The sequence below is a fragment of the Orcinus orca genome, chromosome 9, assembly GCF_937001465.1.
Source record: "Orcinus orca chromosome 9, mOrcOrc1.1, whole genome shotgun sequence".
Lineage (NCBI taxonomy): Eukaryota > Metazoa > Chordata > Mammalia > Artiodactyla > Delphinidae > Orcinus > Orcinus orca.
Window position 1 is genome coordinate 50,859,572 of NC_064567.1, and position 14,770 is coordinate 50,874,341.

Below are 14,770 nucleotides of genomic sequence, written 5' to 3' on the forward strand. Positions count from 1 at the left end.
CTGACAACTAAGACAGACCAAATGTATGGAACACTTTTTAAGACACTGTACATCAGGTAATGGAAGACAGGGATTCCAGAGAGACAGGAAGCAAATGAGGTGAGCCCTACGATTACCCCAGGTTACTGGCTTGAAAGAGTTTCCAAGCTGCAACACAGTGAGGTGGAGCCCAGGAGGACACTACTGGACTCTAAGTTGGGACAGCGCTGAGAGCCCAGGGAGAACAAAGTAGCAGGAGTTTGCAGGACAGAATACTGGATAGAATAGCAGTATGGAGAGAGAACTCTGGAGATTTGTAAAGGTCCCCCTCCAGCATTCAGCTGAATACCAATCTGTGCACGTTACCACGACCCAGGGTCGCCAAAGAACCACCAGAAAGGATGAGAGGTATTCTTTCTGAGCCAGAAATAGTACCCATGCCCACCAGGCAGAACAGAAGACCTCAGGTCGCATGGGCCATCTGGGAGAGTGCTCAAATGGGTCTTGCCTCAGTAGTGAAGAATAATTGCCCCTAGAATGAGAACTGCTCTGGTTCTACCTAACAAAATTTTAAAGCAAGATCTGAAAGGAACAAACTGTTTCCACATTACTGCATCCCAGGACAAAGCTCACAATGTCTGGTATCCAATAAAAAATTACCAGGATTGCAAAGAAGCAAGAAAATAAGACCCATGAGGAGCAAAGTCATTCAGTCAAAACCAATCCAGAAGTGATGCAAACGTTAGAATTCGCTGACAGTGATATAAAAACATTGATAACTATATTTCAGATATTCATAAAGTTCAGTAGACACATGGAGCAACCTGCAAAAGAACAAAGAGGATTAAAACTACCTGATCTCAAGGCTTATCACCTATAGTGTGGAAGAGGTAGAAGGAGGAGGGAGGGACTCTGAAGGGGCACAAGGAAACTTATGAAGACAAGGGACATGCCTGTTATCTTGACTGCAGTAGCTTCATGCGTGTATACATACGCCCAAGCTTACCAAGTTGTATACTTTCAACGTGTACAGTTTATTGTATATCAATTATACCTCAAGCTGGGGGAAAAAAAGAGATTTAGAAGACATCAGGTAAATGCAACATGTTAATCTTGCTTGGATCCTGATTTGAACAAACTGTCAAAAAAAAAAGATAAATACTGAGGAAATTCAAATACAGACTGTATATTGATGATATTGAGAAAAAGTTGCTCTTCCTAATGTTTGATATGCTAATGGTGTTATGGTTATATCCAAAAAGTCTATCTTTTAGAGATAAATACTAAAGTACTTATGGTTGATATAATATCAAAGATTTACTTCAAAATAATTCATGGTAAGGGAGGAAGTGAAGAGAGGTCTAAGTGAAACAAAAATGGCCATGTGTTATTGAAGCTAAGTGATGGGTACTTGGGAGTTCATTTCTTCCCTCTTTTGTACATATTTAAAATTTTCCGTAACATGAGAAAAGAGAGGAAGAACAAGAGAAAAAGACATGTAACAACTAAAAGAACACCTAACTCTACCAATAGTAAACCTTATGATGAACATACTTGTTATTGGTCTTCGGGACCAGTTTCCACATTAGTAAAATGAGGGAGTTAGGTTAATATGCACTTTTTAACATTGGTCCATTTCATTTACATAGGGGGAGTAAACTTGTTTTAAAATAGAGTGAACAATGGTTTCTAAGTAAAAGCAATACGGTTCCAAATCCTAACTACATCTAGGGAACAAATTTTTATTCTCCAATACCTTATACAGTGTGTTTATTTCATAAATATGGATAGAATTAAACATGCCCAAAAGAAAAAGGAAAAATTTTAGGAGGAAAATAGTACTGTTAGCCTGAAAAGAACTGCTTACCGTCAAAAGCTTAGTAGTGATACCAGCATCCACTACAGCCTTGTGCATGGCACGTAACGTCTCTAGTTCGGGAGCAGCAATAAACACAACATAGGGCATGAACTCGGATGTCCTCAGCACTTTCAGGGCCTGTGTAGAAGAACAATTACAAACCAATTTATACAGGATTAGAATTTGAATTATGTTACCCTTTAGTTTATACTAAATAATCAACGTCCATCTGCCCTCTTCCTCAAGATAAAGGACATAATTTAATACTTGCTATCTGCCCCCCCTCCCTTCTATCCTTTTGATTCCATACAGTACTTTCCTAAAATGGTGATCCATTAAATTTTGTTCTGACCTCAATCTCACTACTTTCTGGTACCCCTGAACCAAGGAAAGTATTAAACTTAATGATCCCCAAATCATCAAGAATGATGTAAATGCTTTCCATGTTAATTGTAGAATTCTGTTAATATTGAAAAAGCAGAAGTAATTTCAGTGTCCATTAATTGGAGTGGTTATATAAATAAATATATATCTGCACTATGAAATACCATGCAGCAATTACAAAGAAAAAAATCTCTACAGTACCTAACATGAAAAGATCTTCAAGAAATACTGTTTAATGAAAAAAGGTTAAAGAATCTGTATAAAATTTTTCCATTTATGTATAAGAGAAACAACAACAAAAATAGAAAACCCACTGGGTTGAGTGTAGAATGGTGAGAAGGGGTCAATAAGGGAGACATGGAATGAGAATGAAATGAATGGTGAGTGGGTGGGTGTGTGCTGGGTGGAAGGGGTGTGACTTTAATTTTTATTCCTTATGTTTCAGCCTTGTTCAAATTTTAAATTTCCTAACACATGCATTTATATGTTACTTAAGCATGTAAATAAATACTAAACTTCTATCAAGCTTCTATAGCTATCCATGCCTCTGTTGGCTAACAGATCAGAGATTTATTTAACTAGTTGTTGATGCATAATAAGGTTCTCTATTGTCACAAGTAATAGAGGGAAAGAGCCACCCTCATAATCTGAAGAAGAAACAAAAACTCCACAGGAAATAAAACTTAAAAAATATCTTTGGAATCATGCAGCTTACTTGTGGGTTGACATCCAAGATGCAAGTTCGTCCAGTTTGGACAACTTCAAGAATAGAGTCAATCTTGGTTCCATAGAGATTTCCTTCATATTCCCCATGTTCCAAATATTTTCCAGCTTTAATATCTGCTTCCATCTCAGATCGTGACACAAATTTATATGCCTGGCCATCTTTTTCATCTTCCCTTGGTTTCCGTGAAGTAACTAAATAAAATAGCGTTGAGAATTTGTACAGAGACAGTGCAGGGTATTAAAAAACAAACTAAAAGGCACAGGGTAGCCTAAGTCTTTTCCATTTAGTGCAGGGGTTGGCAAACTATGGCCTATGACCAAACCTGGCCTGCTTCCTATTTTTGTAAATAAAGTTTTATGGACCACAGCCATGTTCATTCATTTTATGGCCTATGGTTTCATTCGTTTTACAATGGCGGAATAGTTGTGACACAGACTAGATGGCCTGCAAAGCCTAAAATATTTACTATACGTGGCCCTTGAATAAAAATGTTTGCAGACCCCTGATTAGTAATGTTTTAAGAGGTAGTCTCCAATATACAATTTATATCCAAAAAATGTGCTTTATAAAGTCAGTTTGAAACTCAAAATATATTTATTTACCTAGAAGCAGAGCCCTAAAGTTAAATTCTTAACTATGGTGAGAGCTAATAAGTGTGAGGTATATTGCAAGTGAACATCTTTTCCAGCTGACCAGCACTCCCCTTCTCCTTAAGGAATATCAATTACAGCCTTTCTTCACACTTCTTTGAACATCTCCTAATTGAGTGTCCAACAGATGAGCAAAATTCTATTCTTAGTTGGTATTATCAATTTTCTGAAGTGTAGTTTTACCCATAAATTATCTATCCTTTATCTTGCCCCAGCACCAAACTTTTCTTCTAGCTTCCTTCTAATTAACATTCCCAAATGCTAATTGTTTTGTGTTGCACCTCGGTGGATCTAGCCACCTGGATGTTATTATGGTCTAGTAACTTTCTCTACTCTGACCTGAAGTATTCTGAGAGAATGAGAGAGAAGAGACCAAGTCAAAAACTTAAAACATCCTTTTGTCAGGTATTTTAGAGACATACAACTCCTTTGCAACTTGGCTGTGCTAGGAATGGACGATTATCACTTTTCAAACTGTTGCAAAGGTGCAGAGTTAGGTATTCTCTGCCAACTTGCTAGCACTCCCTAGGAAGAAAAGTAATTTGTGTATGTGTGTGTGTTATTTTCAAGTTTAGCAACTTAATCTGAGTTTGCCTAGATCAGATATAAAACAGTATTCTACTTCTATTAATCAAGCACTTATACATGCAGAATATCTGCCCAAATCATTAACCACACGCAATTAAAGTTACAAAGTAATCAGATGAAAAACTGACAGAATTTTGACTATTTGAAGTAAGCACAACACATCAAGAAAACTTTTATAAGAAAAAAACTTTAAGTTCAAGCTCAATAATAAGGGTCTAATTCATAAATAAGATTATTATGTACAAGAGGATTCCCTTTTTCCCCTGCTGTTTTCTGGCTCATTCCAGACCACTGTGGAGAGAGTTATAAAGTCACTTAAAGAGCTTCAAGATGCTATGATGGCTTTTCATATTCAAAAATGTGTGATCTCAAGGTTTCTGGGATTATTCACCAAAGGTGGTATGATAAAACTCCTAAGGCAATTTTAAACTCCCCAAATACATACATACTAGGACTTGGCTTAATATCCGTAAAGATAATTTTAGAAGAGTACGACTTTTGGGGAGGCACCACAGTGAAACCATTTATGGAAACATGCTGCTTGAAATAAATATGTACAGGCACACACACTGCCCCCCCAACACTACCTCCAACATGTGGAGGGAATCTTAAATTCTTGGTGAAATGTTTTTAGTTTACAAGCGAATTTTAACGACAATACCATTCTCTAGTGAAGACTCAGAAAAGAAATCTACATTGGCACATAATTAAGCCCCTTTCCATTTCTAGAACAGAGAAATTAGAACAGGGTGGATTGACTACAGCTGATTCCTTAGGCTTATAATGCTAAGCACTAAGTAATGCGATTGCTTAGAATTTAAGTTCTGTGATTGACAGGCAAAATTCTAATCTTTAGTAGCTCTTCAAATAGTTAGGAAATAATCAACAAAGTAACATTTTATTTAACTATCCCAAGATGTATTAAAGGGAAAACATGATTCATAAGGTAGCTTGTCCACCTGGATTAATAATTTTTTATATTTTATTTTAGGGCCATTTCACAATATAAAGAGAAAACTAAGTCAATTTAATCCAACACCAACATTTACTTCCTTCCCTATGAGACTTCCCCAACCAGCCCACCAGACAATGTGTAGCACAAGACTGTGTATCAAAAATTAGGCAAACTTGTCACATTTCATCACTATTATTTTTGTGTGTGTTGATTCTGAGGCTTAAAACAAACAAACAAACTAAACACTATATAAACATGAATGATTTAAAGAAAAGTAAAACACCACCTACATAATATGAAGAAGTGATACTTGACGATGTATGGATATACATAAATCTTTTATATATAAAAATTCAGACTTGAATCTTTACTAAAAATAAGTCTTGAAAGGTAAAATAGTACATCTTCTGGAAATTAATTTGGCATGAAGAAATCAAGAAGTTGAAATAAATATATGTAATACTTCTGTATTTATAAATCTCTCTATACATCCTTTGGTCTAATAATTTTACATCTGAGATTTATGTATACACATTTTATCATCTCTTTATTTATAACAAAAAAGCCACCCAAACCATATAAGTGGGTGATAACAGTAAAGCATGGTGTACTTATATGCTGGAATATTAAGAAGCTAACACAATTAACTTTTTTAGTGTTTTTAATCATGATAAAATATACATAACATAAAATTTATCATTTTAACCATTATTAAGTGCACAATTCAGTGGCATTAAGTACAGTAACACTGTTGTGCAACCATCACCATTATTCATCTTCAGAACCTTTTTATCATCCTATAGAAAATAAAAAATTACACTCACTGCTTAATATTCTTAGAGATACAGAAGAGATAGTGCCCACAAACAGATGATGCTGTGGGAAAAAAACAGGAAACAGAAAATAATCCTAAAATGAAAAATATGACTACTTATGATAAAACACTGATGAGATAGAAGGTAAAGAACTCAAGGTAATCTTTTAAAGAGTAGAATAAAAAGAGAGAGGGTTGGACAACATGATTTAAAAAAGTAAGAGACTGAGGAGATGAATCCAGGATGTTCAACATCCAGCTAACAGAAATTCTAGAAAAAGTGAATAGAGAAAACAGGGAGAAATCATCCAAGAAATAGTAATTCCCCAGAATTGAATGACATGCATCTCTAGTCTGAAGAGCTCACTAATCATCAGCACAATAAATAAAAATAGATGCGCACAAAGGCACATCATTATTAAATTGTAAAATAATGAAAACCAACGAAATAAAAAGACTGAAGGAAACATCAGGTCATGTATGAGAGGACAAAAATTAGAATGACATTAGACTTCTTAACAAAACTGGGTTAAAGAGTAACATCTTTTGGGTTTTACAATCTAGACTTTCTATTCTCAGATAATCAATCAAATAGAAGACAAAAACATACACAACTTCAAATACAAAGATGCAGAAATTACATCCCATACAGCATTTTTTTTGTCAAGTTACAAGGCATGTGCCGTAGCAAAACAAGGCAATAAACCAAGAAAGAAAAAGAATGGGACCCAGGAACAATAGCTTCAACCCAGGACAGCAACAAAGGGAAACATCCCTATGTGAACGTGCGGCAGCCAGAGTGGAGAGTGTGTAGCCCTCACTGAAGCAGGAAGGCTGAGGGTTGTGGGACAGAGGTCTCCAAGAAAAAAGCATGACTTACTAAATAAGAGGTTTTTTGGTTTAATACAAAACTATACGCATGAACACATAAGATAAAGAGGGGAAGAAAAAAACGAACTCTAGAAATTGCTGGGTTGGGGGAGAGGAAGAGGCTGCTCAAGAAAGTGAAACTGAATTAACTGAAACTAGAGCTGTCTTTATGCTGGGAGGATACTCAGGAAGTCAGGAGGTAAGGCCTACACTTGACAGAACAAGAAATAGCAGAATGAAGACATTATTAAGAAATATGGAAGACTAACAAAATAAATAGCAGAAAGATTGAAAAGTGACTGTTTCTGGTAAGTAGGCCAGAGGTGGGGTAGAGGAAAATGGAGTTATTTTTCATTACATATTTTTAAGAACTACTTGATTAAAATATGCTACATGTATTAATTTGATAAAAATTAAAAATTAAATACTTTAAAATACTTTGATCACAGTGAGATTTTTATTTTGTTAACTACTTAACTATGATTTGTTTGATTTAGTGATTTACCGTGCCTACAATGGAACTCAAAGTCTTACCCTGAAGGGATTACAAACAGCACATGAGGACAATGACAGCGTTGTTGCCCCAATACACCCCTAAACATGTTAGCAGTAAGATTACTCAGTGAGAACTAAATGTCAAAGCATACTGGATGAAAGCAGAGAAACTCTAAAACTCATCCAAAAGAGATGGAGTGATGTTAGGCTAAGATTTGACATGGAAAGCTTAAAGGCATTAAAATACCTACAGAAATTCTGTGTTAATCAAAAGGGGGTTCGGTCAGCAGTGGAAGCACAGAAAGGGGACTTAATAAAGGCAACACTGACTTGTGTTCAGGGGAGAGCGCATGTAAGTTCCCACAAGTAAAGGCTCATATATCTCCAAAATGAATGCTATCACTGCCTTATTATAAGGACTAATACACCTTTGTATTTAACTCCTTGCTCTAACTCCATTCTCATCAAGCATGCTTCTGACATTATTTAACTTTCCTTGTAAATGTGCAAATAGAGAAAGAACACAAAGATCATAAAATGGGTGTCTGGTTCATCTAATGGTTATATTTCCCATCAGTATTATTGTATTTTGTATATAAATAAATGTGACCTTCACTAATGCTGCCTGCTCTGGAAGAGGAATCTCTCTTGATGTGCTATCAAAAATCAGGTTTAGGACCTTACAGGACTGAAAGAGACAAGCCAGATCACGAGCGTCAGAGGATCCAGCAGGTTTCCCCTGCTGGATAAAAATGGGTGAAAATACAACTTTTCAGATACACATCAACTGTACAAGAAAATGCAAGGTTAATGCTGATTTTGCCACAACTCTTAATACTTGCATTTAACGAACACTTCTGGATTGAAGAGTTTGGAGAAGCGATTGCCACCAGGCAGCCAGCTGACAGGGCCCACAATGCTATTTCAAGACAGCTGTAGCGTTGCCAAGTTTTTCAGTATCATCTGCTTGTTCATTTTCATTGGCATAATTAGAAATTACTTGGGAATAAAATAATAATAATCTGCCCCACCCCCACTCCTTCTTTCCAATTAAATAGTAAAGGAAACGGAAAACTTACATGGCACTGTGGTTCCAAATCTAGTGGGATTCAACACTATGAACCTGTTTTTCAAGCTTCTTCGTCCCACACCTTGAGCTCCTATCAATACTAATGTCTTTCTCTGGAAGGGAGGCATTTTGGCTACCTCCTCATATATCTGGATTTCATGACGATCAAATTCTAAAAGTAAGGAAATGGGAAAACATCATATTCAGTTATCTTTTATTTTTTATTATTATTTTAAAATTAATTAATTTTTGGCTGTGTTTGGTCTTCGTTGCTGTGCACAGGCTTTCTCTAGTTGAGGCGAGCGGGGACTACTCTTTGTTGCGCTGCACGGGCTTCTCACTGTAGTCTCTTCTTTTGTTGCGGAGCACGGTCTCTAGGTGTGCGGGTTTCAGTAGTTGTGGCACGTGGGCTCAGTAGTTGTGACTCGCGGGCTCTAGAGCACAGGCTCAGTAGTTGTGGCACACGGGCTTAGTTGCTTTGCAGCATGTGGGACCTTCCTGGACCAAGGCTCGAACCCGTGTCCCCTGCATTGGCAGGTGGATTCTTAACCACTGTGCCACATGGGAAGTCCCTCAGTTATCTTTTATATGGATGAAAAACCTCTGCTATTCTGTTCAGTAATGGCTTAGTTGTCTTGACAGTTAAGTATCACTTTAATTGTACTGACTTAGTACAGATTTTTAAAAATAAATTTGGTAAAGTACAATAAATTATTTTGTACCCTGATTTAAACACCTGCTTCTATTCTTTTGCCTTAAAAAATTGTCTAACAAAACTAGAAAAATACCCTTACTTTATCCTTATCAGATAATCTATCCCTTAAAACCTGTTTCTTATTAATTCATCAGTAGAAATAATTACTTAATATAATCAAATTGCAAATTAGTTTATGTAATCTATTCCACTAAAAAGTGAGTATCACATATGGAGGATAGCAGTACACTTAGAGTGGCTGCTTAAATAAGTTTCATAGAATGAGTATCCCCTTCCAATGATATAAATGAATAAATACTGTATGGTGAACTCTGCAAATATTAGTTTGATTAATAAAATGCATACAGACAACATACTAACATTTAAATATTAAGATTCTAAATTTATGTATAAAATAAAATGTTGGATCTTAACTATTTTCAGTAGAAACACATTCCAAAATTATGATCAATGGGAAAATTAGAAATTTTCCGTTTTGCAAGAAAGCTTTAAGAATATATATTTAATGAACAATAAAGCCAGAGGATTTGAAATATTATATTACCTATTATTATGGCTATAACTTTCAATCTATAGTAATAACACTTCTTCCTTAGGTTATTATCTTAACAGCAACACTTTCTTTGCACAATTTCTCCACAATAGATTAAGGGAGAGTCTAATTTCCCCTTATTATAATATTATTATTATAGTACATTATTAGATTATTTCCTTTCTAATGTGCTATTTAGTTTATTACCAACATAGAGGCAGCTCCGAAGTCAAGAAAGCACTTTAAAATGATCAATTCTTTTGAGTAAGCCTCCAGAGCCTTCTGATTCTAAGAGCTGCATTTCACTCCTATCAGCCTTTATAACTGAAAAGAATAACTGTGGTAGGTGTCATATTTATCTTTATTTAAGTCTAAAAGATTTAAGAAAGAATCCTACTAGATCAGGCTAAGATTTGTTTGGTCCAGTATTATTTTTCCAAAAGTATCATGGACAATGTTATGGCAGAATATGGTTGCCCTTAATCATAACTCTTTTATTATCTTTAAAAAGGCATTCTGTTCTGTAGAAATGACACAAGTTTCTATCAAAGTTCTTGAACAAATAGTTTCAATTGTCACATTGTTCCTTCATTAATACAAGCATAAATCCTAACCAATTCATTTTCTTATAAACTATGAGTATAAAATAAAGCACACTAGTGATAGTGCAAGTATATATATCAGGATTTAAATAATGCCTGTATATTATTGTACCAAGTGTTCACATGGCAGTCCCTTGCAGCTGGGTACTAATCTGAATTAATTCATTTAAAATTATACATTTAGAGTGTATGCCACATTGAGAATGATATAAAGCTATTTCATACTTCGCTTGGATTTCTCAAAAATGTATTTAAAACATACCTGCATTTCTGGTTGTGAGATACATCATCTTTTTCTTTTTTTTGCTACTTATGGTTCCACAAAAAGGTCCTGAAGGATGACAAGGCAAATATAACTTAAACAGTATGTCAGACTATATACACTGCCCTGTGGTGTTCTATAGGGGTGGGAGAATTATCTTCCCAGTGTTGCATCCTACAAAGCAGAAGCAGGCAGGGGTGAGTTGAGCCACTGAATTCTGATACAATACCAGCAGGTGGCAGAAAGGGAACAAAAAGTTTACTTTTGAGAGCAGTACACTAAAGCAGATGAGAGGGATTAATTCCAGATATATTTTAAATAAATTCATCAGCTAATTCAGATGAAAGAGGCAAAGAAAGGTGGCCACAAAGGACCATTTGTTACTTATTGTATCGAGTTCATCACCTGAATTGTCCCAGTCTCTTCTAACAAATGCCTTTCTCTTCTCTTCCAGGAACTGGCTTGGAATGAGACCAGCGCTTCCTCCCTCTTTTACATGGCTAGCCTAGAATCAAATTAATGAATTGTATATCTCAGTGATCAAAATTTGAGACCACATTCTAGTAAGTAGGACAAGCAATAGTCAGTTAAAAAAAAATCACATTTGATCTTAAGAAACTGACCTTGATATTTAAATCCATGGCATTGTCAGGATATTGAAACACTTTAGTACTGAGGAATCAATGGGTACCTAACCAGTGTGCTATTTGGTAGTGAATTTTTAGACCAAAATACAAAGGTATAAGGCTCTTTAAATTACTAAAACTTTTTATTTATAATACTAAACTAGTGAGAATGGAAAGGAATGAATGCTGCTATGTGTTGGCACCTAGTTAGGTGTTTGTTATCCAATAATCCTACTACGTTGGTATTTCCTGAGGCCAAATCAATGGGAAAAAAAAAAAAAGAGAGAGACAGCACTGGGAGAACAGAGTGGAGAGTTTAGTTCATGCTACCAGGAATCTGAATATCCTGAGGGGGAGTAAGTTTAAAATAGGTAAAACCTCACCTACTGTCAACAAATTAACTTAACATGAAACCCAAAGAAGTGCTATTTCAAAATAGCGGCTGGAGAACTGGCTACTAACGGCTTATCCCACAACATTAGTGACTTTATCCTTACAGCTAGCACAGAAAAATCCAGTATCATTTTTAGCAATTAAAATCCTGAAAAATACAATTAGAGTAATAGATGACAAACATGCAGGAAGAGATTGAGATAGATAATGGTGACAGGTGATAGAGAAAACTGAGAGATGGCATTCACAGAGAAGGGAAAAAAGAGAAAACTGGGAAAGCTTCAAAAAGGACACTGTCACAGAAAGCAGATTTTTTTTAGATGAGTTCTAAGAAATTCAGTGGAAACCTCTTGAAATCATGGATTCCATTTAAACTACTCATTTCTTAGTTCTCTCACCACACTGTGCCCTTATACATCACAATGTCTTAATTTAAATTTAAGGACATATTAGCAAGACTGTTCTTATTCTTGTAATTCATTCCCCCTTAGAAGTCAATATAACTTATTAGAGGTAATGTGAGTTACTAATATCTCCATTTAATTCAGAACTTAGTGCTAGGTACCAGGTCCTTTTCTTTCACACTTTGTTCCTTAATGAGACTCTCTTTTGCTTTTACAGTTTAAGAGATTTTAGACTTTGTTTCTACAGTTCTGAATACTGTGGTTGCTAGTCAATGTAAACAAGTACAAAACCGGACTTATTACTTATGCTAGAGTTTTCTGAAAACTGTATTAGTGGAAAGGAAAAGGAAGACCATCGCACACATCTTCTGGAAAATGGAGGGGGGAAAGACAGTGATAACACACATTCCTTTCCATACATACAGATTTCAATCCAAGACCAAACAACACGGATGATAAAGCAAGCCTTCATTTCTCAATTACTGAGAAGAGGTGGGCAAATGGATTTAAGACCTTAAGAAATTACGTTTTATTTGTCACGAATGTATACATAGAGGAGGCAAGAGGAAGACTACTCTACCTACAGTAAAAGACTCCTAGTTAAGAGGAACAAACACTAAAAAGGGATGACCCCCAAGTGAGTTGTTCCTACCCAATACTATATTTTACTGCAATCACATGTGGAAGAACTGATTGGTCTAGTCTCTAAACCAAAGGAAGAAAACCACAGGCTAGTTAATTCTGCATTTATTAACAGCTACTCACAAATTCCCTCTCAATTTGGTCTTCTGTCCACAAAATTAGCAGCCATGAAGCAGGAGCTGTTCATGCAGGAAAAATCATTGGAACAAATGCTAATACCTTCTTCCTGAATATTCAGATATTGGCCAGATCTAAGATTAAAAATAAAAAGGCAGTTGAAGAGATTTTCAGAAGCATACTGACCTGCCACCAGTTTGGGTCTTCTCTGTTTACAATCTGAAGAATTTCTCCTTTTGAAAACTTCAATCCTGCTTCTTTGCAGGGTATCAGGTTATCATTGTATGGATTATAATCAAAATGACATTTCACAAATACCTAAAACACAGCACAATTAAAAATACTAGAGATGTATCATTTGTCACGGGATTTCTGAAATCTTTTTCAAAGCACTGTGATTTAATTGTAACTGACAATGTATTTAGTACTTCAACTAAGGAACTTGTTTTCCTTAAATAAGTATATAATTATTAGAACATTAATAATTTGGTATCAGAGAAGAAAATAAGAAATAAACGTTAGTACTACATTAAGTTTTTGTTTCTATTTTTAACTTCTAATTGTAAATCAACGGAGTTTGACAATTGTTTTCTTTCACCATTCTTACACTTTCTCCCAATCTTTTCAGGTGATTTTCCAACCAACACTGCGTAATTTTTACGCAAGTAAATGCTACTTTCTAATTAACATTCTGAATTAATATATGCAGCTGATTTAAGGCATGCATTTCAGATATAATAGGACTGACTTCTTACAAGTTTCCTGAAGCAAAAATTAAATACTAAAAGTTCATATTGAAATCAGACCTGAAATATATTTATTAAACTTAAAAAACAAAAAACAAAATACAACCCACTTTCATCCCTGGTAATAACATATATTTTTAATCACACAGATTCACACTAGCCAAAATTAGTGTGGAAAACACTTTTCTGGAATCATCTTGCTTTGATGTAAACGATCAGCATTAAATTAATTGTAAGACAAATACTGAAAAAGCCTTGAAACTATTTTCCAATTTAAATTCATTTAACCACACAAATTTCCTTTAAATCTGTTTTATTAATAAAAGTATGTCAATTACCACTATTAGTTATGATCTCCAATATCCAAAATATTTAGTTTATTTTAATTTGAATTCTAATTAAGTTAAGCATTTTCAGTATTTGATGGCAAGTTCAGAGCAATTACTTTCTTAATACAGACTTTTTTCAGGCATATTTATACAAATTCAAATTTTATCTGCTAAGGAACTGACTTAGTATTAATCAGCAGGTAAACTAACAAGCAGGAAAGCACATAATTAGTCAAATAACAATGTTATTTTTCTATTTATCATACTTCTATAAATATAACCAAACAAGATATTCAAATAACACAAGCAGATATATTACATTATTAGTGTACTAAAATGTAATGTGACGGATGCACATTAAAATAATTTAAAAATAACAATTTGGGAACATGACAAAATTTTAGTTACTTACAATTAGATGATTTTGACACAAAGCGTTCAGAATATTTTCAATAACTTTTGAAAGGCTAAATATTAATGCTTAAAAAAATCAGTAAGCCAATAATTTTTTTCCTGATACACAATTTTAGAAATATCTCAAAGGCAAGCATACCAACAGTATTAAGATTGCTAAAATGTGACAACTGGCTAACTTGACAACGGCATGCAGCTCAATGTTTTGGCAATGGAAAATACCCAAAATGATTAAGTGTAATTAAGGCAAATTTAGCTGGCTGATAAGACAGAAAAACAGAGTACCAGAGAATCTCCTGGAATGACATCATACCTGACGGACGTGTGATGGATGCCTCTCCATATGGATGCAACTCTAAAAATACATTTTTCATTGCATAAATAAAGCCAGGCTTTAAACTGATAATAAATTAACAAAATACAAACAAACTACTGGCCCATTTTTACTTCACTCATTTTGGTAAAGCAACTACTTCCCTAATTAATTGTCCACAGGCTATAACACCTGAAAATGATACAAGCAAAAGTTAGAGGTGTTTGAGATGAGGCAGAGAAGAAGGATATGGATATGCAAAGTTGTAAAGATACCTGGATACTCC

At 34.9% G+C, this 14,770-nt stretch overlaps 2 protein-coding genes across 5 annotated transcripts in view; one reads left to right on the top strand and one right to left on the bottom strand.

The window, feature by feature from the left end:
• GSDME (gasdermin E) overlaps positions 1 to 12,874 on the top strand; it is a 141,172-nt gene extending 128,298 nt beyond the window's left edge. The window contains exon 11 of the mRNA XM_049714766.1: positions 10,955 to 12,874. The gene's annotated coding sequence lies outside the window, so the exon portion shown is untranslated. The remainder of the gene's footprint in view (positions 1 to 10,954) is intronic.
• Positions 1 to 14,770, bottom strand: part of PALS2 (protein associated with LIN7 2, MAGUK p55 family member) — a 109,701-nt gene that overhangs the window by 10,937 nt on the left and 83,994 nt on the right. For 2 of the 4 annotated variants that reach the window (XM_033420553.2, XM_033420555.2), the window contains exons 6-12: positions 14,485 to 14,526; positions 12,869 to 13,000; positions 10,906 to 11,005; positions 10,501 to 10,569; positions 8,400 to 8,561; positions 2,937 to 3,139; positions 1,847 to 1,975 (exon numbers count right to left, since the gene is read on the bottom strand). In XM_033420553.2, coding sequence (XP_033276444.1) covers positions 1,847 to 1,975; positions 2,937 to 3,139; positions 8,400 to 8,561; positions 10,501 to 10,569; positions 10,906 to 11,005; positions 12,869 to 13,000; positions 14,485 to 14,526 — 837 coding nt within the window. The remainder of the gene's footprint in view (positions 1 to 1,846; positions 1,976 to 2,936; positions 3,140 to 8,399; positions 8,562 to 10,500; positions 10,570 to 10,905; positions 11,006 to 12,868; positions 13,001 to 14,484; positions 14,527 to 14,770) is intronic. The other 2 variants (XM_004265638.3, XM_033420557.2) reach the window with 1 other exon arrangement.